General features: G+C 34.4%; 1 protein-coding gene across 1 annotated transcript in view; it reads right to left on the bottom strand.

Moving 5' to 3' along the window:
* Positions 1–26,339, bottom strand: part of Ac3 (Adenylate cyclase 3) — a 321,798-nt gene that overhangs the window by 72,887 nt on the left and 222,572 nt on the right. The window contains exons 7-8 of the mRNA XM_089651683.1: positions 19,479–19,637; positions 12,576–12,714 (exon numbers count right to left, since the gene is read on the bottom strand). Coding sequence (XP_089507809.1) covers positions 12,576–12,714; positions 19,479–19,637 — 298 coding nt within the window. The remainder of the gene's footprint in view (positions 1–12,575; positions 12,715–19,478; positions 19,638–26,339) is intronic.

The following is a 26,339-nucleotide window of genomic DNA, read 5'->3' on the forward strand; positions in this document are numbered from 1 at the left end:
ATAACTTGAAATGAAATTTTAACGTTGTAAGGTAGTTTTTAGGTAAAAAAGATTATTCTATTATGGAAAAAAAATTTTGCACTGGAAAATGTACATTAGAATTTCAAAAAAATTTACGTTGTTTTCTTACTTCTACCATTATGTAGAATCACCTCCCGAAGTTAGCTCACTTTACCCCCGGACAACCTGAATATAGTGCGCGGCCCCGGCGTATTGGACCGAATTTGCCCTGTAGAAATCTTATGAAAATTTATTTGTATTGGACGGATCCACGGTCAAATTTGCCCTAGCGGGCCTAGAAATTTAATGTATTCGGATAAACGTATTACTAAAATCTTAGATGTTTCTAACTAAATTTCACGGGAAGTTACTAATTCATCGTGTAGAAAAATAAAATCTGGTGCTTACCGTTAACTTTAAAGGTTTTACTAATTTTTGAAACCGTTTTATTTAAAATATTTTCATAATGAGGCCCTGTTTTCATCATTTTTAAATATAAATAACCTCCATCCCTCAGGCATCCACCTGAAAAAGGGATATTATAGTTGCGAATTCCTTAGAATTAACTAAAATTCTTTGGATATATCGATCTTCAAAGATTACTTTTACTTAAATAGTGCTGTTAATTACGAAATATTTCAGATTTTCAGGCCGTCATCAAGGTCGCGGGTTCAAATCCCGGCGTGCGCAATTAAATTTTATTTAAATAATTTGTGTTTTTTTCACAATTCATTAATTTAAAATAATATATAGTATACTTGCGGCACGTTCCAGAGTAGAAAATACGTTCTCAGTATCGTCCTAGTGTGAGACTGAATTGAAACGTTGCTTGAAATAGCTTTAGTCGTGTTTGGTGTACAGATAATAGCCAGGTATTCCTTATCTTCCTATTGCCCATCTCCTTCCCCTCCCACTACCTTCAGCCTCAAAACGGTTCCACGCTAACTCAACACAGTGACTATTCAACACACTATTAAAATGTGATATAAAGTCATTAAAAACGATGAAAATTTTTTTTTTTTTTAAAAACCTAACATAACCTAACCTACTTAAACCAGTTAATACAGTTTTTGTCTCATCACTTTCCATGACTTTATATAACTTTTTAAAGGTGTGATGAATTATCATTTTGATGATTTATCCGGTCACAGTTTTTATACATATCTGTAAGAGAGTTAAAGAGTTTGTACACAATATAAATCGGAGATTGTGTGTGTTAAAGCAATGCGGATTTCATTGCTATTCAGAGTATTGTGATTGTGGATGTCTTGATTGTGAAGTAGATTGATGTCAGTGTGGGTTGATTGATGGGTAATTTGTAGGATGGTGCTCGAGACTTCATGTTTGGAAAGGACTGTGATTAGAAGGATACCGGAAACTGAATAGATGTCCTTGACTTGATCGTGCCATGTTTTCCTCGGTCGTCTCCGATTTCTTCTATCATTCAGGTTCGCGTCATATATTATTCTTTCACTCTTTTCTTCGTTCATTAGGTCCACATGCCCAAATCATTTAAGTGTCTCTTTCTTAATCTTACTATTTACGCTTATATCAGTCTTACGGATCTCATATTATATACAAATAAAATATGTTATACCAATCCATAATATCATTTGCACATTTTGCTGCACGATAATAACGACTTCATAGAAGAATTAATTTAAATCCTTAACTATAACCTACTTTATTTGGTTTAAAATTAATCTTCAAATTTATTATTCAAACTCACTTTAATTTTTATTTTTATTTAAATAAAATCAAATTTAATAATATTATTATTCATTTTTGGTTTTTGTTATTGTTACAGCTGTTTCGGTTTCCAAGTTTTTCAGTTTGAATTTTCGGTTTGCCATTTGGCCTTAAAAGCAGAAACATTTTAATAATAATATTATTAAAATATTTAAATTAAATTTAAAAAAATAATAATCTTCAAATGTTCATTTTAACTTACATATGCATAGTAAATATTTTTGCATGGTGTTAGTAAAGCATCAAAACTTCTAGATTTATAAATATATAATACCAGAGGGTTTTTTTAGATTAGTGAGGATGGAGAAACAGAAAAAAATAAACTAAAATAAATGGTTTATTAACTGTTGATTTTACTTCTAGTAAAAGCACTGAACAATCGTGCTTAAATCCATTATACCCACAGAATTTTTTTTTTAATAAATTAAACACCTTTTTCCAACAACCACAGCACAAGAGGGATTTACTAGCACGGATACTACTGAAAGTAGCTTGAACCTTCTTCATAGGTTTGTTTGAGGTTCTCGTTACAAATATTAATATTTTTCTCTGTGAGCAAACTAAAAAGTAAGAGAAAATTATAAATTAAGAACCCTAGTAAGTTGAACTAAGTACTTGCGTTGTTGAAATATTGAGTTCAGTCTCTTTAGCAAGACGCTGTATTTAATCAAGATTTAATTACTGACTTAACGTTAAAAGCCCAGCCCAGCTAATAAACGGGAATAATGGAAGTTTATTAATTTCAGCTAAACGTAAATTTAAAATGGGTATTATGAATAATTTAGCTGGGACACAATAAGCGGCGGATTATAAATGAGAACGTTTTAATCCTGAAATGCGTATTTTGGTAACACCGTACATAAACATTGTAGGGTTTAAACAATTTATTCATAGAATTGTTTTGAGTTGTTGTGTCTCGGACTCGAGCCTATATCTAAATATGGATTTTGATAAGCTCCTTCCGGAAACATCGCTCGATATCATTAAATTTACGATTGGAACTGCAACTGCACTCATATATTTGTAGGTACACATATAATCTGGAGTTTTTTCTGACCCACCGTCTGAAAAACAATGCTCGCTACAAAAAACGGGTGGAATTGTCAGTTGTTCGCTACCTGCTTTTGTTGTTTAGCTGTTCGCGCCGTTCGTTATTAATATGCTTATGAAGTGAAAATTCACAAGGGAATAACAAATCTAGAACAATAAAAAAAAACATTTTCCACCAGAAACCTTTTTTTTGTTTCTGATGGAGGTTGGGTCTGGGTTGCGCTTTACAATTCTTCTTGCACAGTCATAAACTCCTGTCACAGAGTCAGAATAACAGAAAAATTTGAAGGTATCAAAGTGAATCAAGCAACGAGCGTGTGCCAAACAGGGTTTAAACCCTGTTTGGCACACAGCTATTAATTGCTTAATCTTTTTTCTCTCTTTACTCTATAATGTAATGGCTTCGCATATAAAATTAGCTAAAAATAATCTTGATGAGTATAAAAAAAAAAAAATCACATGCTCAGCATATATATCCTACGAAAAATGACAGGACGTGTGGCTTCCTTTACGGTTTTTGGAAGGTTCTAAAAAGTAATTTTGTCCTTATAAAACACGCTGTTTAGTTTCTTTGGCGGAGTATTTCACATTAGAAAACAGATCATAAACATGGCTGGTAAGTGATTCGGTTAAAATTAAACGAAAAACATCGGAAACTAAAAGTACGAATGCAACATTTGCAGTAGCTTAAATACATTTCAAATATACGGCAAAAGCCAACATTGCGAAAGTTCACAATGCGGTTCTTAGCAAGTAGATCGCATAATCGGCACTCGTGAAACGTGGATACATTGTTTGATTACTGTGCCACAGATTGCAAACATCGTCCGTAACAAACAAACAACATACAGTAGTGAAGTGACGTACACTTTTCCCAAATTTTCAGAAGAATATTTTTGTTTTCATTTTCAATGTTTTATGTTCCTCGTCTTCTATTATTTATCTTCGTGTGCCTCATTTCAACCAGTTTTATCAATAGGGCCTCAAATTTATCTATCTTTGCCGATTCTTGTCAATTCTTACCAATCCAAGGCCGGCAGTTCTCTCATCAGTCAATCTCATCTGTATTTCTTAATCAAGGATTCATGCAGATTCACAAACGCTGATTCTGAATATATAAGATTTTTATATATATGTAGTTTGACGTAGAATTAATTAGTCTGCATTTAAAAACGATTAAAAGCGTCAGATATTTAAACGCCTTGTGAATGGTCGGCGGGCCCTGACCGAACTCGCACTGCTGCCACAGTCGGCCACGTACATTAATTATGCAGACATTTTTGTCCCAAATCGCGCCGCGTAGACTCGCACACGGGTCACTACTGAGTTTACAAATTATTTTAAAAATCTTCATGTCAGATTTCAATGGTTTAGGTGGGCCTTGAAAAATGATCACCTTGAAAATTATTTTAACCATAAAATCGACATTTGTTAAAAAAATATTCTGGTATTTGTTAGAAGGCTAACATTTATCAATAGGAAATGAATGAAAATTGAGTCGAATTCCTTATTCCGACGGTTCTATAAGCAATGCCACTTTCCCGAAATACGTAAATATTTTATGGTAATGTCAGTATTTATATAATTGTAAGTAGGTACCAATCTTCCCGTTTCGTATCCCCTTCTCCTCTCCATTTAATTCAGCCTCGTAACACACTCCATGATAAGAGTGTCATAGTCCCACCCACTCAGGGCAGTTGGAACTTGTAGAAAATAAATTCTTTTAAAAGGATTATACATTGTCTACCTTCAAAAAATCTATAGGTACAGATTTTCTAACATTTGCCAGTTTCTGATCCATTACAAGCGTACCTGTACATTGTACAACCCAATGTACGAACGTTGAATTGAGTAGCCACCTCTAGGCTGGTTACCCGAAATACTTGAGCAGCCAGTTTAACTCGGCTTAGAGGAAGGAGGTACTAATTAACAATCCATGAAACCAGTCGATCAGTACAATCCATCGATTGCTATCTCTAATAAACAGACGAAATGTTTCGATGCTAAGCATGTAATATAACGGGGGCTGCTCCGAGAAACTAGCAGTGTAGGGATGCACAAGGAAGAAGTAGCAGTTGATGTAGGCAGCGTAAGATAGCAAAATTGGCAGCAAAAATAATTATCTAAGTATGCAAAAATAATTTTCAAACAAGAATTGTTAAATAATTGTCAGAAAACTCCTGTTTGTACTGACGAGACACTGATTTGATAGGTAGACTATTGCCTGTATTTAAATAAAGGGACTGATCACAATATATCAGCATGATATGATTAATGGTAAAAAAATTCTCATTAAAAATGTGTATTTCATTATTAGAGCAGTGTATAGTGTGAAAGTATCCTACTGTTCGCAGTGCAGGGGAGAAATATCCTGTATTTGTGTGGTAAGCTTTAATATTGTAAATGTCTTTTATGCTCCTTGTTGATTTTCATGATGGTGTGTTAATGTTAATTTGGGGTAAAATGTTTGGTGTATCAACTTATGCATTTATAATTTTACGTAGTAGCAATAAGTCATAGAGTTTATGTCTGGCTGTTATGTTATTATACGTACCAAATTGATCAGATAAACCTTCACGATAAGCGGTTACATGGATTAATGTTCTCTGTATTCGATCCTATAAACTTTTTGCAATGTAGATGATTCACCTTGCAAAAATCATAATTTTCTATTAAATAAAGCAGGTAAATATATGTATCGATTTTTGACAATCTGAATTAACCATTTCATTAATACCTACATATAGATTAAGAATAATAATTTATTTTTTTTAAAACCATTTTGAGGTGGATATCTCTTTTTGTGAAAACATTCCTCAGCTACGCATCCCTGTAGCAAAATACCTGCGGGTGACGCGGCCCTGCGTTTCCTTTGCGCTGAGCGGTCGCGCAACGAGCAGGAAACGGGTCCAAGGTGATTGACAATTTTAATTGCATCCACTAATTGATAATTGGAACGAGGGAAATGTCAGTTCTATGGGGATTGAGCTATTATTAGATCAGTGTCTTGATTGCACTGTAGAGATCAATCGAAATAAATGTGCTGTGGGCGTGTCCGTGTGTGCAAATTAAGATCAATTACTCGTTACTTCTGATTAAAAAAACTAATCAAACATAAAAATAACTCGATTTCATTGGAATTAGATCCTCGTAAAGTTGCTTATACACGGTGTCCGGAAACTCGTTTTACAAGCGGAAAACTGGTGAATCTACATCACATTTGGAATCGATTTCGGGTTATTTTTGGCTTGAGCTTTCGTTTTCGAGTAAATCGATTCCAAAGTTTTTTTAACCGTAGACCCAGCGTCACAAAATTTTGGACCTATTTGCCGTAAAATGAAAAATGTTTTATCGGGTTCTCTATGTGTTGTACCACGAGTTTCCCGACACAGTGTTTAATATGCTACATGGCCTATCCATTGTTTGATAAGGGAATATTTTCTATGGTTGGGTACATTCACAGAAGAGATAAACCGTGACCAAAGTGAACTAGATTTTCCCTAGGTCACGTCTGGTGAAATTTACTTCAATTTTCTAATTTCGAAATCATTTTTAGAATGTTTTAGATCTAGGAGTCAAAATGTCTATCTAATTCAATAATAACCATCACGCCGCTATCCCGAAGGGGTAGACAGAGAGGACGGACCACCAAACAACTCTGCCTTTTGGCACATTCCTTGCTTCATTCACATTTATTCATCGTCTCATACATACGCATCTGTTATTCTGACTCTTGGCATGGTCCGACTGAAGTATTTTGTTCGCTTGATCTTGCCATGTCTAGATCCAGCGTCCCCGACTTATACTATTCACATTTACGTCATATATGCTCATTACACTAATTTCTTCGTTCATTTACTCTACATTTCCAAATCATCTAAGCGTCTCTTTATTAATCTTACTCATCATACATCAGCCTTGTATTATTTGCGAATCTCCACATTTTCCATCATTCATGGTTCAACCACACGTACACCTCTGGGAACTCATTTCTACAGCATTAAGTATATTTCCATCATTCCTCTGCCAGTTCCATGCATCACTGGCATACAACAGGTTAGGTACTGGCATTCCATTGCGGACTGCTAGCCTCGCTTCTTTTGGAATTTTTTTCATTTCATTTAGTTCAGTCCTCCATTAAATAGCTCTATCAGCTTTCTTAAATACACAAACTCATCCACCTGCTCAAAGTATTCATTATTCACAACTATATTGCGCACTGCTTTCGATAATTGACTTTAGACTTACTTATCGATATATCTATGTATAGTAAAATGGTTCCCACTACCAGGGATTATCTGTTTGCTCACATAAACAAAAATCACCTAAAAGTGTCATTTGAATATTGTAAAAACATTACACCTGTCGACTCTTAAGCTCCAGACAGACCGATGAAGTATTATACTAGTCGACTCCTAAGTTCCTGACAGGCCGATGAAATATTAAACCAGTCGACTACTAAGCTCCTGACAGGCCGATGAAATATTAAACCAGTCGACTACTAAGCTCCTGACAGGCCGATGAAATATTATACCAGTCGACTACTAAGCTCCTGACAGGCCGATGAAATATTAAACCAGTCGACTACTAAGCTCCTGACAGGCCGATGAAATATTAAACCAGTCGACTACTAAGCTCCTGACAGGCCGATGAAATATTAAACCAGTCGACTACTAAGCTCCTGACAGGCCGATGAAATATTATACCAGTCGACTACTAAGCTCCTGACAGGCCGATGAAATATTAAACCAGTCGACTACTAAGCTCCTGACAGGCCGATGAAATATTAAACCAGTCGACTACTAAGCTCCTGACAGGCCGATGAAACTGCTTATTTGTTCAAGAAAGAAATACGAAATTTTTAAAATTATTGATCAGTTTTAACCGAATTAAAAATTTATTTTATCAATATGTACATGATAAGTTTATACAATAACATCACAATACAGTGTTTCATATTATAAATTAAACATATTTTCCTTTATGTGAGTGTAACCAATCGTGCGTTAAGGGGAAATAAAATTATAACTAACACATAAATAAATAAAATGTATAATAAGGAGTTGATATACATATAAAGTGAAGTGAAATGGAAAAAAAAATGATCTTGCTTTGGGCCCACAAATACAAGAAAATAGAAATAAACTTATTTTAGGTTATTTCTCAATTTAACGTTATATTTCCATAACTTTAATTGTGAAGAAGCTATCTTCGAGAAATCTTGATTTACGTAATGGTTTTTCAGTTGGTATTAAAATTAAATTTAAACCCTATCATCATATTTCTAAAATTTGCGTGGAGCTATTTTTAACTCTTTGCAAACATTTTGCAGCGTAATAATTCAACGTCTGATTTTATATATATATATAAATGAATGTTTCTTTGTTTGTGCCATCTACAGTCTCCAAAATTAGTGGACAGAGATCGCTGAAAAATTTAAAGTATGTTCTTGTAAGTTTCAGGAATGTTTAAATAGTGGATAATGGATAGTAACAAGGTGGTATACAGTATTGAATGGTAGAATAAATCGCGGACGCCCGAGGAAGACTTAACTCTTATTTCCGCACTGAAATACGTTATGGAGTTGAATTAATGTCGATAAAATGTAGTTTTTTTGCCGAAAAAATGTGGATTTCATGATTTTACACGAGGAGAATAGTAGAAAAGAAACGAATCCAATAATTATTTATTTTATGGTCAAATGAGGCGTACGTGATGAACGAAGAAAGGGGGTGAGGACAATGCATGTACTTGGAAGTGAATGCTGGAAGAAGTCAAGACCGTCCAAGGAAGACATGGTACGATCAAGTTAAACAAATATTTACCATAATACAATAATAGTATTTCCATGGGAAGGCTGACAGAGATATTGAAAGAAGAGTAAATGCAGGTAACTCCATTAAGGGAGGACTGAACGCAGTTGGCGCTTACAAAAAATTGTCCAATGAAGCGAAGTTAGCAGTCCACAATGGAGTGCTGGTACCTACCCTGATGTATGGAAGTGAGGCATGGAACTGGCAAAGAAAGGATGAAAGTAGATTGAATGCTGTTGAAATGAGATCCCTGAGGCGTATATGTGGTAAAACCATGTATGATCGTGTGAGGAATGTGGAGATCTGCAAAGAGTGCAAGGCTGATGTAAGCGTAATAAGTAAGATCAAGAAAGGGACGCTTAGATGGTTTGGGCATGTAGAGCGAATGAGCGAAGAAAGGAGTGTAAGGAGAATATACGATGCAAATGTGAATGGTAGCAGAAGTCGGGGACGCCCGAGGAAGATATGGCATGACCAAGTGAATCAGATACTTGAGTCGGGCCATGTCAAGAGTCAGAAAAATAGAAGAGTATGTATGAGACGATGTATGAATGTGAATGAGGCAAGGAGTGTGTGCCAAGACCGAGTTGTTTGGCGGTCCATCCTCTCTGCCTATCCCAGCGGGGAAACGGCGTGATGGTTAGTTAGTTAGTTAGTTAGTATTTCCAGTTTTAATTTTATTTTTATTCACAACCTCAAAACCATTTACCCCAAATCATTAATTAGTCCCCGACCAACGCTGGGTACACGTCAGCCAGTAAAACACAAATGTTTATAACTTTTATATAAAATATTAGTTTCATTAAAATTATAACTTTGAATTTCCAACTCTTTTTTCGGAACCTCCGTACCTTTTTGAACGTTTGAAAAAACTAATTAAAACAATAATAACACTGGTCAACACATTTTTTGTCCCTTTAACGAAAGTAGCCAAATCTGACAGGAAATTTCACGCTAATTTCAGATATGTGATTAGTTTTTTTCTATCACGTCAGGTTTTTATGGGTTTTAAGTTTTACTAAAATGTCTATTAATTCATTTTTATTCGTGAGTTATAATTGATTATTTGATTTTTTGACCATCCATTCCACTTGGTCATGCTGCAAACATGAAAGAGAACTATGACAACATGAAGCTGCTGTTAACAAAAAATAAATTTGTAAAATACGAATGGAAAATATGCGGTGATCTCAAAATAATAGGGCTCCTACTAGGACTACAAGCGGGACACACAAAGTATTGTGGTTTTCTGTGCGAGTGGGACAGCAGAGACAGGAAAAACCTATTATGCCAAGAAGGACTGGCCTACTAGAAAGCACCTTAAACCTGGCACGAAGAATGTTCAACATGCTCCCTTAGTAAAATCTAAAGATATCTTACTTACACCTTTACACGTTAAATTGGGTTTGATGAAAAATTTTGTAAAAAGATGGAAATGGCATGATTTACTTAAAGCAAAACGTTCCTAAGATCAGCGACGGAAAATTAAAGAAGAAATATTCGTAGGACCACAAATAAGGGAGGTCTTGACTAATCCGAATTTTATAACAGTGTTGAGATCAGTCGAGCTAGCCGCTTGGTCAGCCTTCAATCTTCAGCCTTCGAATGTTGTCGAGAAATTTCTTGGAAGTCATTAAAGTGAAGAATATATCAGCATTGTGTCTGAAATGCTCATGGCCTATAAAAATATGGAATGTAACGTCACTAAAAATACACTTCCTTCACTCTCATTGAATTTTTTCCCAGAAAATATGGGAGATGTCAGTGACGAGCACGGTGAACGATTTAACAAGGAAATTGCGGCTTTGGAAAAGCGATACCAAGGAAAGTGGAGTCCATCTATGCTAACAGACTATTGATGGACCCTGCAGAGAGACTCTCAAGATACTCACAAGCGCAAATCAGGAGCAAAAAAAATTAAATTGAATTAGTTTTGAAATTTTGTTAAGTACCCGTCATACTATGGAAGAATTATGTGAAAAAACTTTGTTAAATAATAAAAAACCTGACCTATTAAAAAAAAATGTTTCATTTCGTGTTTATGGATACTAAATACATACAAAAAAATTAGCTTTGCTTAAGGGACTGCACTTAAAAAAATAAATGTCGACCAGTGTAATTGCATAATTCAAAGCTTCGTAACTCTTAACTGGAGTAAATCCTGAACTTTGCGTTCGATAGTTTTTCTATCTCTAGACGGGGAAATTATAGCTCTACAGTTAGATGAATTTACTATTTTAAATGATAGGAGCTTTAGTATCTTAAATACTCAGTCATTTAATAGCACAACGAAATGATTTGAGCTCTTCCAGGACAAACAAAGCTGAAAACTTAATTTAAGTCATTTTCTCACAATTGCAATTTATCTAACATTTATAAGAGACACTATGAAATCTCTTTTTGATTCTTTAAATGTGTGCCATTCCATCAGCATTCAAGTAGTAAGTACACCAAAATTCTAAGTGTTGAATCAATAAACCCCCCTTTTCTTCAAACAAAGGTTAGGCGGCACGCGACGTTTCAAGAACAGTATAGATAAAATCTACATTATGTATCTATTGAAAAGTAAATAACACTCTATTGGCTTCTGAAGAATCACTTACCGACGGAATCATACATTAATTAACTGATGATCAAACTTTTCGATGCAAGAATTGGTCTATTTGACCTTGTTTCAAAAGCTATCTAGAAGCCGTAGAGGGAATAATTTGTTTTTTAAAGAAATCTTGCATTGGGGAGAATACAGACCAAATACGCTCACATTATCGATACTTCAATCCTGCCCACTCGCAATCGCCGTCGAAAGTACATACATTTTTCAGAAAACTTATACCAAAACCAATTGCAAACGTTTAGCATAAGCATAAATACTCGCAGTAAAATCTTGGAAACAAAATTTTCAATTTCATGTGGAATGTGTCAGCAAGCTTTTTAACTCAATCATAGATGAATTTACGAGTAAATCGATCATGTTTCTTGGGAATATTTTAACTACGCGTTCACTTTTATTCAGGAAAAAGTTAAACATATATATGTAAATAAATATATATTCTATAAATCATATAGTGTCTTATACCTGTAATCCTTTTTCTTTTTTAAGACAACTTGAACAGGAATTGACAAGAGCACAACGCGACGCTCGAGGGAACCGGACGCCTTTTGTGAACTCAACCACTAACTGGTCAAATATAAACTTATTATACTTGTTATGTAGTTTCCTTTGCAAATAAGCCACATGATAACTGTGATGACCCACAAATATATTATTGTATCAAATATTTTAGAATACGTGATTATATTAGCATTTGCATAGCAATTTCAGCAATTTAATTTAATCAATTTTTATGTTTAGATGTCACCGTGAATTTGCTGAAAAGTAGTTCCTCTTCTCGCCGTACTTACAAACAATGCAAAAAATAATGAAAATTCATTAAAAGCATGTTTTAACTCGACCATTTGGTATGTCATGTCTGTAAAAGCTTTATAAGGTTTTTGTTACGTTCCGGTTCCGGTTCAAGATGGCGGCCGCATGGATACTACATCTTTATCCCGCCGGAGTTCGCATGATCGCTGTTCCTACTACGAGCTGTCAAATCGAAATAATCAATATTATGGTTCCTACCGGTCTGAAGAAAGTTTAAAAATATATGTCATTGATATGGTGACATTATCTGGAACAAATTGTACGATTCCTTATTTGAAATTATAAAAAATATAATATTATGGTTTATAATTCAGTAGGTAGGTATTCAAGTACCTACTTATACATCATGTGATTTCAGAGGAAATTTTGGTTTCAATCTACTACATAAAAAAAATAATACTTAGATAAAAATTAGATACATACTTTAACGCGTAAAATGTTAAAAGAATTCAATTTTTAGAACAATTGTATAGGCTGTCAGTTGTCAGAGTCCTTTGTTCTAGTTGAGAAGGGAAAAAATTTAATAAATGTTTATTTACCGGTTTGAGAACTTTGCAGATGAAGTAGGTTTTGATGCCAGCCAGCCTCAACGCCTCCTCGCGCTTTTCTCCAAATCCTGGTTCCACCTCAAACTCCCCGTTCAGGTAGCTGAGGGTTTTATCTGATATTTGCACTCTCCTGAAAAAAAGGTATCATTACTTTAAACTGCTTTAAGTAAAAGATTATGTACTTGTCTTTTCTATGGTCATGTGTATCACAAAATATAATATCTAGATGGTTCCGGTTTTTTTGAAGGAGAAAAGCGTCAGTCTCGTTTTAACTCGACCGCTTGGCTTTCAATTTGTTTATTGCGTTCCGGTTCAACATGGCGGCCTTTTAAGGAAACATTATATTTTAGTATGAAATGATCATTAGAGATATGAGAGAGAAAGGTTGGGAAGTACCTAATTTTTTCAAACCCGGTCACCAAAAACGGCTAAAGCAATTTTAAGCAACGTTTCGAATCTAAATGATGATCGTTCACCCGCTACCTACCACCCTGGAACGTGCCGCAAATACACTACAGTATTATTCTAAATAAATGAATTATGAAAAAAAAACACAAATTAATTAAATCGTACACCTCGAACACTGACGCAAACAAAAAAAAATAATCTCTACTTCAACTCGCATTATGTACATACCTACCGCTTTGCTATATATAGAGGAAGGTTTATATCGGTTGTCAAACAAGACGGATGCTTTTATGTTTGTTAAAGGCCTTACACACCTCCCTGCAATCGGAGGCGGGTTAGGGAGAGTGTTGGTGGGGGTAAAATTGGCGTCTTCTCTACACACCGCCCCTTCCGCAGTGTGAAACTGATCGTGCAGCAAAGGACTCGTCGATAATGATGGCACTTACACTTTCCAAACATCAGAGAATTTGAATGGTTCTGGCGCTTTCTTGTGTGCAATTACGTAAACAAAGATTTGGGTGAAGAATTGGTTTATGAATCGTTGTAATTTTTGACACATGAATTAAATGATTGTACTGGAAGCAGCAGACCTAAAGAACCTATTTGGATTTGTTATAACTGATATCGTGGGGTCTCCCGTCCGAATTTCGTAGTTAGTGGGCGCACGCACTGCGAATAGCTGAAAACGCCAACCGTAGTGCATGTTTGTTCAAGATTTTTCAGCTTTCCAAAACCGCTGCGTTTAATCGCAGAGCGTGTGCTTACTTAGGGCCGATTTGTCTACTCACGCGGTGATCGAGAGAGCGATCTAGGATGCTCTCCACTACTGCCCTGATATTGCCTCCGATTGCATGGAGGTGTGTAAGGGCTTTAAGCTTACCTCGATTTGATTAACAGCTAAAACGAGAAGTTCAAAGACAAAAAAATCAAAATGGCGGTGAACATCGACATCTGACATCGAATGATGGTCATCAAATTAGATGGAATTTATAACACCCCGATCTGGCAGTACCTACCTAGTATCACGAAGCGATACCTAGGTGTGTAGGAACTAGGAACGAAGTGCGAACACATTTTACCCATTTTTATTTTTATTTTATTTATTTCATTTTATTAACGCCTAGAAGGCTTTTACATATACATGTTATGGGTTTTGTTGTTCAGTAGCATTAAAAATGGAAACCCGAGTTTAAATTTCATTAAATGTGCATTTCGCTGAATGTTGACATTTAATAATGTGTGGATATTTTACATGTGAAATCCTCATGCGAATTGAGTGCCGTCATCCATGCATATATATTTATGTTCTTTTTCGTGTCATCGCTTTTAATGTCGCCTAAAAAAGCTAGTGTAATGGCGAAATGCAATGAACGAACATTTATCGGTATTTTTCTATCGATATCTTCAAAAATCGTGGTTTTTTTTTCCATAAAAATGGTCAATTTACTGTAATTCAACATATTTACATCTTATTTGTGTTATTTTTATTTATTTGTCTAAAAATAAATAAAAATAAGTGCATTAGTAAATATAACTTCCGATTTTATGTCCGAGTTAAACTTCCCCACAGGAACAACTAAACCCTTCCACACACTTTTCCACAAATGATTATCTGGTCAATCAAAATTATGCAAGTGCATTATATAAGCAAAATAAATACAAAACAATACAACACTTCAACTCACCAGAGATCAAATGGGAAAATAATTCACCGACTCTAGATATTTTCATATCAGAGGGTTCGGCTCGGTAGAACAGGGCCTATAAATCCTACTGATCCCTCAACATAAATATTTAAAAAATCTTTCGTTATCCTACATGTATTCAAAATGACCGCATCTTGCATCTTTATATATAAATTTTTTGATAGATCTAATACGCCTAAATTTTTAATGAGAGAGCTAGGTATAATACCAGTAGCCGAAATAACAAATGGTAATATTTTTATAGTTTGAGAATACCAAATTCTTTTTATTTCATTTCCTAGATTTGTGTATTTTCTTATTTTTTCATTAACAGATTTCTGAATATTACAGGAATTTGGAATAACAATTTTTTTTTTTTAACTTCCGATTTTATTGTCCGGGTTAAATCTTCCCCATAGGAAAAACTAAACCCTTCCACACACTTTTCCACAAATGATCATCTAGTCAATAAACATTATGCAAGTGCATTATATAAGAAAAATAAATACAAAACAATACAAGAACAACACGTCAACTCACCAGAGATCAAATGGGAAAATAATTCACCGACTCCAGATATTTTCCTATCAGAGGGTTCGGCTCGGTAAAACTTCTAACAGGGCCTATAAATCCTACTGATCCCTCAACATAAATAGTTTGATATGATTAATATTAAATTATATTTCAAATACAAAATCTAATTCTAGTATTTGTTTCTACGACATCTTAAAAATAAAGAAATATATAGAACTTTAAAAAATACTTTAAAAATTCGATCAGAAATTATCACTTACAGTTTATACAGCAGATATACAACAACAGATATAAGGGTATATATAGATATACCCTTTGCTGGATAAGCAATGTACATATTTTATTTATTTTTGCATGAACTATTTTATGTCAGCTTCTATTTTACTTCTCAATTAGTGAGATTTTCACATACGCGGTCATTTATCATTTATCAAATGAATTGAAATTTTACCACTTTTTTTAGTAAGACTTTTGGTATTCCAAGAAATGTTCGAGCTCTGACCTCACTTTTTTCGTTGATTAAATTAAAATGTGGAACAAACAAACAAATAAGGATGTTTATACTATTAATAATGGAGATGCATGCGGAAAATAGATTGCATTAGACTACGAATTCTAGATAGAAACGACTATGCAAATTTAATAACATTAGAGTTCACAGATTAAGGGTTTTTGTTTCTTCAGATATTCAGACAATAAAACCGATATTCTACTTTTCAGTAACTTTTTACTTTAGTTTTTAGTTTACTTATTTTTATTTATATTCCGCAGAAGAGTTTCAACTGCTTCCAACCGTTTGGGGCCAGTGAGACTATGGTATCCCCAAATAGAGTATTTAGTGTGGCTGAAGGCAGTCTGGGTGGGAAGGAGATATAGGAGGGTGGAGTAAGGTGGGATAGTATGTATACCATTATTTACCTTGTCGTTTACGTTTAGGTGGGGAAGTACGTGCATTATTATTTTCCCTCTCGTTTACGTTGAGGGCTATAAGAAAATGAAAAATAGGCCATGCCTAACACGGATTATTAACTGTCCAAACAGTGAAAACTATAACTAATGTTCCAGCAGTGTCGGTTAGTCAATTTATCTTTCGTCAGCTCACTTGACTTATTGACGATTTGCATAAATGATTAGTACTGAAAAGTCGCTTTCAAAAAAAGACAATCACTTTGGGGTACGGGTATTAGGATTTGGGATGGTGGTACGTTCAGATGAAACTATTCGAGAGATGTTCAAGACGCGATATTGAATAAAATTGTAATAAAACAAAAATTAACAAAATGGAAGAATCACGGAGAATCTGTGAATATGTATACCGGTGATTGTTAAATAGTAAAGTCTATTTTTTATATAAAACCATGTCTCTGCACGTGCAGAAAACCTGCTATGGTAAGGGTAAGGTTTTTTGATTTTGGAGTGCATGACGCGTTGATTTCAAACTAGTTACATAAAAAAACACGTTAAAAATACGCATAATCTGAATAAGGTCTAATGTTTGATAATTCTCTGAATCCAAAAAGTCAATGCCTTAAATTTCCCCAACGAGAATCTCTAAACCAATGGATCCTTAAAATGATGCCCAATTAGATTTTTATTGAAGGATTGGTTTGTAAGCCCGTATCAATCCCCAATCAAAAGAGAATAAAATGTTCCGGCGTCGAGATTTTTAAGGCGTGGGAGTTGACACAGCCATTCACACGCGCCAGGCGCTATTTCCCACGAACTCACTTCTGTCTTTTTTTTGTCGAAAATTTGGATTGTAAAAGAAGTCATCGAATTCGTTATCAATTTTATGTTATTTTTCAATTGTTCTACTCATCGTCAGAAAAACAATAGACTACTGGACTCTACTCGACTAGATTTTCTACGCAAAACTTGATCGTGCTAAATTTGACATACAATTTAAATATTATGTGCTAATATGCATATTTTAATGTGAAATATTATGTGCAATTTTTAATATTTAATATACAATCTCTTTTACTCCAGGAGCCCTGGAACAAAAGCCCAACATAGACACGACAAAAGTTTTTTATCAACCATGTCAGTTATTATTCGACGTTCGCGAACGCGATCCAAGATCTCCAAGAAATGTGACAGCTTAGGTTGACTAAATTCTGCTTAATTCTATATTACTTACAATATGTAATATTTAACATAACAACTTTTATGATCGGACTAGTTGACATGTTAGTGGCGGTCTTTTGAGAAACCTTTGTCAGTTGTTTTTTTTATGCGACACCTCACAAGAGCTTTTTTTCTGTACAGTATAAAGGCAGGGAAGCTATGGTGCCACCCGGTTGGGTAGCGTTTTCAGGCGGGTTAAGGTAGGGGCAGGTTTTGAAGAGCACCGGATTCTATGAAGGACTAAAAACATATGCCAGTAGCTCGTTCCACATACATATCTTACACAAAAACAAGTCGAAGGTGCGGGCCGTTCTCATGAAGCCAACATTAAGTGCGAACCTGTAGTCCGCTCGTATACGTCGAGTTTTACGTACGTGCACCGGTACGCCGGGGATCAATGCTACTAGCTGCTTATATCAGGCTCTATTAAAATACCCGTAGAACAGACTCAGAATGCCCACGTTGCCTCTGTGCATTAGAGATGCCAATTGGTTTGTTAAGAATAGATGGTCTGTCAAACAGGCCGCCCTCCTTTAGACAGAATCATGTTGGTTTATCAAGTATGTTGGGGCTCCATCTCAGAGGTAGCTCACAAATTCACTTGTTGGGCGTACTTGAGATTTGTAAAGGGTAAGAAGCTGGTTACTATTGAAGAATCTGTGGCAAAATATATACAAAACACCCAGTTTCTTGGAAGCCAGATTTACTGAGCCCCGATACTTGAGCCAATTTGATATATGTACTTACCCAAGCATTTCAATTGAGTCTTTATTGTGGTGGGTGATTCCATCGAATTGCACCAGACAGTCATTGATCTCCCTCTCTGCCAAAATTAGACACGCTTGGGTTTTTGTGACGTTGAAACTGACAAGTTTGTCCCAATACCAGGCAAAAACCTTCTCAAGGTTTTCAACAACTTTTTGCCTCAATTTTTTTCCGAGCTGTACGGTCATTATAATTGGAAAGGGCTTGTCAAAAAGATGACCCTCGTGAATGGTACTGTCGTCAGCGTAGCAATGAAATGGTGCACATTCAACGAGATCGCTGATGTGCAACAAAAACAGCGTCGGCGACAACACAGATCCTTGTGGCACCCCGCATTGATTTAGTGCGGAGAGGAAGAAGAGCCATCAACTACGATGTGAACTGGTCTTCCTTTGAGAAAGTTCCAACTATAGCATCATAAATAAAATACAGTATATTTTGCGGCACGTTCTAGAGTGAATGATAATTCTAATTTCGCCCTGGCGTACGACCAAAATATAGAAATGAAACATTGTTTGAAATGGTTTTAGCCGTATTTGATGACCACATCGGAATAGCCATGCACTATCCCACTTTCCTTTTACCCGTCTCCTTCCCTCCTCACTACATTCAACCTCACAACATACCCCAATTGGGGATGCCATATTTTCACTGGCTTCAGACGGTTGGGAGCAGTTGGTACTCTTGTGCAGTATTTACTTTTTTTTTAAACGATGTGTACACTGATCATAGAAGCAAGAATAAATGAAGATGGGTCATGAACCATTATGAAACCGTGTGCGCAAAATTGTCGCCAGCATGGTTCTCCCATACTACTACAAATCGCACATCAACGCACAGTGGCGCTCCACTTTCGTTTCTATCTATACACCAAACGCATAACGTTCGTTGTCTCCGCCGCTTTGATAGTCCATGCAGTTTGGTCGTAGTTTGGTAACAGGTTCAAGCTTTTATGCCATGTTTTGATTACTAAAATTTTCACCGCTTTTTTGCAAGAGCTTAAAAAAGAAATTGAAATTAAAAAAAATACCAAGCCAAACGTGGGTTACTTTAAAACAATACATCAATTTTAAAATGTCTTTCAAAACAATTAAATTTTTAAAAATTGGTGTGGCCGTGGGTTATTAATTTGGGAAGCTGCGTGACGTCTTAGATTTTCCTCAGGTCTCCTGTGTGGGGTTGATGTTAAAACCAAAAAATTTAATTTCCTTCCCAGGGACCGGATCCAACCACGACAATAACCTTGCAAAATGCCGATCGGGTAGGACCAACATTTATTTAGTTTATAAGTTATAAGTGTTTTAATTTCATCCGATTTCAAAGAAATGCGTACATTTGTGTGTGGGTACGTGATTGCTACCAAAAGTTAACTTACCCAGCATTCCCACTGCTCTCCATCTTGTTAGCCAGTTCCACGTCCCTCGAGTAGACGTCGAACTGCCACTGCCTCTGGCCCAACACCCCAGCTAGGACCGCTCCCGTGTGGATGCCCACCCTCATGTCCACCGGTGAGTTGGTGGTCTGCTGAAGATATCTAAGAACAATGGAGAAGAAGATTTTTAACACACTTGCTTATTGGTCTTAATACTTACTGGATACTTCGCAGTACGGGGCTCCACTTTACAGCGGTTCCCTTTATGGCACTTTTATTTACGACGCTTTGATTTACGGTGCACTGATCGCAGTCTCATTTTAGTAAAAAAATTATCGCAGAGCCTTTAAAATCACTTGAGAGTCTGAATTCTTAACAAAACAATTCCAATTAAAATAAAACAATTAAATTGAATTTTTCGCACAATCAGTTCTAAATTTGAAAATAACATCTAAATTCATAGCAAAATTGAGCTCAAGGATTCATTAAACCTGAGTTAAGAAGAACATACGCACAACAAAAATTAGTGTTTTTTTATTTTAATCAATTTACGCCCCTAGGGATTTTACACAGGTATAAATGGTAATATTTTGACATGATGCATAATTTAGAACAAATAGATGAAATAATACAAATGATATATATATACAATCAGCAAAAAATACATATATACATGAAATAAAAATACCAGAAATTTTATAAAGATATGACCAGATAGGTTAAAAAGGAGACAAACAAAGGTTCCAGAATAGGGTTAGAAAAGGTTTTTAATATGATACACAAAATTCACCAAGTCAACATTAAACATATCAAAATCACTTAAGTATTGATTTCCTATGGTGTAAAACCTCTGCATCTAAGATTAAGCAATGTAGTTGCGCTTCTGCACACTGCGGTGGAAATACAAGTATTGTGTCTTGTAAGTGGTTATATTTATGTTTATAAGTTGTAGGAGTTTCAGAAAAGTTTAATTTAGAGTTTATTATTCTTAAAAAGAAAGTTAAATCATTTATTTTGTGTCTGTTTTCTTATGTATCACTTTTTAGAGTGTTTAAAAGAGAATGAGAATGAGAAGAAGAATCGTAAAATTTGCTTTTATTTTTGCTCAATCTTATTAATATTTCATAAGAGGGAGACCAAACTACTGAATTTTATTCGATTAGACTACTGTTTAAAGAAGTATAACAGTGTTATGGCTTGTACGGAATTAAAGTTCTTGGTCGTTGTTAATATGAAGCCTAGTGTTTTCACATCTTTGTTCGCCATCTGGTGGATGTGACTACCTCTAGCTATTGATGATAAACTTATCCATATGTGGTGTCCAGAAATAAGTGATAAAAGCGGGAATCTGGTGAGTCTAAATCACATTTGGAGCCGATTTTATGTTTTAACTTTTTTTATTTAGGCTTTCATTTTCGAGTGGGTAAATCGAGTCTGAAATAACTTTTTTTAGGTAAAATTAAAAATAAAATGGTCGCTACGTTTCCGGATACTGTATTTAAACAGTAGTAGCAAATTATGAGATTTAATTTGTTGTAAAATATCAACGAATTTTATGAAGTATTGGATATTTGACGCGGTAGGATAAACCACGAAATTCTTAAAAATTAGTTTAAGAAAATGCAAAAATTTTATAAGCAAGTTCTAGCAAACGTGTTAGAGTATAATAAAAACTTTTTTAAGTTTTCGTTTCGTTTTTAAGTTTTTTGAGTTTTCGTGGCTTAAATTCTTATCATTGTGTATTTAGCCTTCTGGTAATGAAAATTGCCACCTAGAGTTAGCATATCGATAACGGTTTTTTAATCGATGATATCAAAAAATTGATGAAAAGTCGCCTAAATATGCTTAGTTTAGTAATCTACGTTAACTGTTATTTTCTCGTTGGCAATCTGCAGTCAGCGTGGGAAACTTTTAACGAACTTAATTAATAAGCATAAAATCACAGCACATCACGTTCTAGCTTAATAACAATATTGGTTCATCCCTCTTGTTCTTGTGTGAATATTGTGATTGACATTATAATCTGTGTCAATCCTCTCTAATGGTACGGGTTGATTATAATTCCGTAATTCGGGTGACATGGCCCTGCGTTAGGAAGATATTAATATAACATTGTTATGTACTTCACATTGTAGTCAATATTACCAGTACTAGGACAAACATACAAAGGAACTCGAATAGCAATAAAACAATGTTACACAATAAATCCTACACGTAACTAATGTTACGTGTAGGATTTATAAAAAAATAATAAGTTATGACACAATCTATTAGGAAAACGTTAAATATATTTCTGGAATACAGGTTTAAGAACAATAGGTGCAACCATTTAGCGTTAAAGTAAGCACCAAAGAAAATATTGATGCGACTTGAACGATACTCATGTCTGTAATATTACAAGTACACTATATTACGAAAGACCACCTTCGGGACGAGAACCACTGGAAGTGCAGAATATATGTAGCTCGTTCCGGAGTACTAGATACTCTCAGTATTGCCATCTTGGAAGACCAATATTCAGAATCAAAACGTTACTTAAATTGTTTGCATTTAACATGTACATTTGCAGTATTCGGTGACTATGCGCAAAGAGCCAGGTACTTTCGAATCTTCTTCTTTCCCATCTCCTACATCTCACCCCTCTTTTCAGTCTGATAACATGCTTCAATTGAGGATGCCATAGCTCCACTGGCTCCGGGTAGTTGGAGCTATGGTGCGGTGTTCAGATCTACTTTTATACTATTTTCAAGTTTATTTTAGCCAAAAACGTTAACGACTTTTCGAAACGTGATACGAGAATATACGGAAAACATTATTCCTTAGAATTTCTTAAAATGAGCTACGCCAAATTTTCGCAGGAATTCTTCCAAAATTCACGAGCTTTTCCATTGTGTTTTGTGGACTTAAGTCTCCATCTTATAAACAGGAGGCTTTACAATATCTTGCACCTTATTTTCAGTGGATTTAACAACCTGAATAAAATCATTTCTAAAAACCAGTTTGATGCATAATGGAGCAGAGAGTTTGATTCTTGGAGGAAATTGTATATATTTCATCCGATCGTACTGACACAATAGGCCACTTGCATCACTTTTTCCCTCCGAATTAGACAAAAAATCTGTTTAATTTTATTTGTCGTATTTTTGAAAAATTTCAATTATTTCTAATTTCAATCCTTGAAATCTGACCATTATTTTAAAAACAGGAAGGACCGGACATATTTTTATGAGTGCGACAAAAAATTAATAGGCCTCAATCAAATAAATCGTCAAGAGAAAAAGAGTTTTTTTTACGAAAAAGCTGTATAATTCTAATTTTTTTGTAATATTTTCAAAATCTTGGTAGAAATATCTATTCACACATTTTCTTCTAACTCATTATAAAATTCATACAAGTGTTGCTTAATGTAATTTTTTTATTTTTTATAAGCAATAATTATTAGCCTGAAACACTCATCCACATTGAAAAATCTCCTGATAAAAGATACATGACGCCAACGGGACTTGAACCCGTGTCCTTTTGATTTCCGGTCGACAGCTCTGACCACTGAGCTATGGCGGCTTATCTCTTATCCGCGAAATAATTCAATATATACTAGTGTTTCATTCAACAATTACTGCTTGTTACATTTTTTCACCTGAAACAACCAACTTTATTTTATATGAGAAAGGCATTGTAAATGCTAACTCTCTCACTCTCTCTCATATGGATGAGTGTTTCAGGCTAATAATTATTGCTTATAAAAAATTATTGTTACCCTTTGTGCTATGCATAAAAAATCGTGTCTTAAACATAAGTTTACCAAAAAAATAATAAGTATTTTTTTTGCAATAGCGTTTATAATATTTCCATTTTTGTCATTTTAAGTCCAATTTTGTAAGAGCTGTAATTCTGTTCCATATTCTGAAGTAAAAAAGGCTAGTCGTTTTTTTTATGAAACTGATGATAGTTTTGTTTGAAAAACTCCGGGGGTAATACACATCCCCCAGCGAGATTTTAATGTAAAGTCACAGTCGCTTTAATTATTAAAAACTATTCGGTTTAACGATCTGCATTAAAAAATATCCGTTTAATATTTTTAGGACATTAAAATAATGGATATGATTTTAGAGATCACGTCCGAAAATAATATCGTGATTTTTTTTAGGTTTTTATGCCGTGTTGTGCTTCCTCCTTTCCTCCTTCCTTCCTTCTTTATGCAAAATTAGTAATAACCCAAAAATAAATCATGTTAATTAAAATCCCCCACCCCTTTACTAATCACCATTATTTACTAAATTACTTTCGCCCTTGAGGTGATTTTGCACAAAAACGGCGCTATACAAGTCATCCAATTATTATTATTATTATTATTACTATTAGATATAAAAAAATAATAACTTACATCTGAATGCTTCTGAATAGGGTAAAAAGAGTATAAAAAGATCATCGCTCCAGAACACATGGGGGACTCTAGTGATCCCCTCATTCTGGTGATACGTGATTTTACCTTCAGGTACGTGAAAAAATATATATTTTTCCAGTATTAGGCATATGCCAGCATTAGTTAAAAAAAAATATTTCTAATCCATATGAAAAAGAAATCAATTCATTTGATATTGTATAATATTCCGTAAACCAGAGATTTTTAATACGTAACTTTGTGAATCTTGTTTAATTTCTCGAATGATATATAACTCTTTCTTTTGCAAAGGTGTCCTGCTTCGTTTTAAATTGTACCTACCTCATTCTCATAAATTACGAATATCACAGAAAGAGAGATTACAGAGGACTCAGTGGTAGGACGATGCAAATACTTAGTATAAAGTTAACCTCCAACATCGCATCGTTTTCTTGTGATTAATAAATTAATCTAGATTTATGTAAAAAGCTGGATTAATCAAGATTATTTATTTCAGGTGAGCCAGGAAAGAGTGGATCAAATAATTAATTATTCAGCGAAAATCTTGCAGCCAGTAAACCTAATGGATCCAGACTGGAAAACTTGCCCGAACTCTATGGAGCAAATTAGATCAGAAAGGTTACTCCGGTGTCGGAAAAATTCAGAAATAACTCTCAAGCTTCCGCCAGAACATCTGGCGGAAGGCAACTTGATGTAGAAATTCAATTGTCAATTCTAGGTTAATATTTCTTCAGACGAGTTGGAAACATTTTCCCGATGCTACTGATTTTGATGGAAATATGATTTTAATATATTTTGCTCAACCGAGGGCTCAACCTACATATTTGAGTTTGCAGTGAAAAGTTTTGTTTTATTCCATTTTCTCTAATACTTACATTATACCATCAGGACCGGATCTACACAATTATGGCGTAATTATGTGAGCAATAATTCTAATCAAACTTTACCCGCCAAATTTTTTTTCTTATAAATACAAACTATGTTTACAAAATACGACTCAAATTAGGTACCTAATGAATATTTACAAGTAATCTGTTTGTATTAGAAATATTACAAGACTTCATTTGGATGTATATTGAATAATTGTTCTCATATTTAATTATTTCGTTCAACTCAGCATTCATTTTCACAGTTGACTTCGTAAGGCAATCGTTTGCAAAGTTAACTAAGTCAACCTGTACAAAATATGATGCCGAGCTCACTGTTACTTCGTTATATTATTTTTTGTAGGAATTTTAAAAGAAAGGGCATTTCTGGAGCACGTTTTTATGAATACACTTTGCTACTGCCAAGATTATTTGTACAACAAAGTACATACCTATTTTCGTATTCAAAACGCACCCCGTTTATATTATTGGTCCGTCTAAAGTTTACGCTTTCTGTATTTACAGTATTAAAATCGTAATAATTAAGTTTTATGCGTGTTTTAAATAAACAATTCCGTATTTTATGATTCCACCCTGGTTATTCGTTCCGTCTGTACCTTTAGTAGATTCGGCGATGAAAATCACCAACAAATTAAATTCTGAAGCCTAAAATTTTCTACCGTAAATCAACAAAAATTAATGAACAAATACTTGTTAGTAAATTTATAAAAGCTTCCTGGTATTAAGCAATAGGTTGCAATTAGACTCAAACACCGAAATAATTTAAGATTTTATTTAATACGGAACTATTAAAAGTTTACCAGAATTCAAATAGTTATTTATGGTGAATAATTTATTTTCAAAATGGCCAACATTTCAATTACAAAGTTCCAATATAAGCTTAGCAAACTTGCGGTAAATTTAATAGAGGAAAAACTTTCGCCACCTATACCTACAAACGAAAACATTATCATGTTTTTCTGAATTATTTCCCAGAAAATGGTTCCGTTCAAGGAGAAAGGAAGAAGATGAAGAGGGGGGAAACAGCGGGTTTTTATTATTTATTTGAGTGCTTTCCCGTTTGAAAGTTGACAAAATACTACAAGATATTTCACGAGAATAAATACAGAATTTCTGCGATATTTCCACTTAACTGCGCGACGAATAATGACGTTCGATTTGTCAAAATATCATCTTAATGTATATTTTATTTTACTCAGTGAGCAAATGGACGGAAAATATTGCAAATAATTCATAATTGTTTCCTTTTCGGGAATAATTTATCAATATTCCTTTCAATCGTCATCAGCAAACCCGAACTTATGCCCATGTGTAAAATGATAAATAGTATTTTTAAAGAGTGCTTATATTACAAACAATGGCATTAATGACGTTGTTTTATCCGAAAATGAATTTGATTTTTTTTGAAAATTCGGTTTATTGTATGAAGATTTTCAGGAAATTTCAGTTTGACCGTGCCATGCACGGATTTTTTTGAAAATCTTCATTAAAAATAAGTATTTTCAGAAAAAATAAAATTAATTTTCGGATACAACACACCAATAATGTTCAATTTGTCAAACTTAGCACCCTATG

Source organism: Hesperophylax consimilis, chromosome 4, assembly GCF_061612785.1.
Source record: "Hesperophylax consimilis isolate HC1 chromosome 4, BYU_Hcon_1.0, whole genome shotgun sequence".
NCBI classification, from domain to species: Eukaryota; Metazoa; Arthropoda; class Insecta; order Trichoptera; family Limnephilidae; genus Hesperophylax; species Hesperophylax consimilis.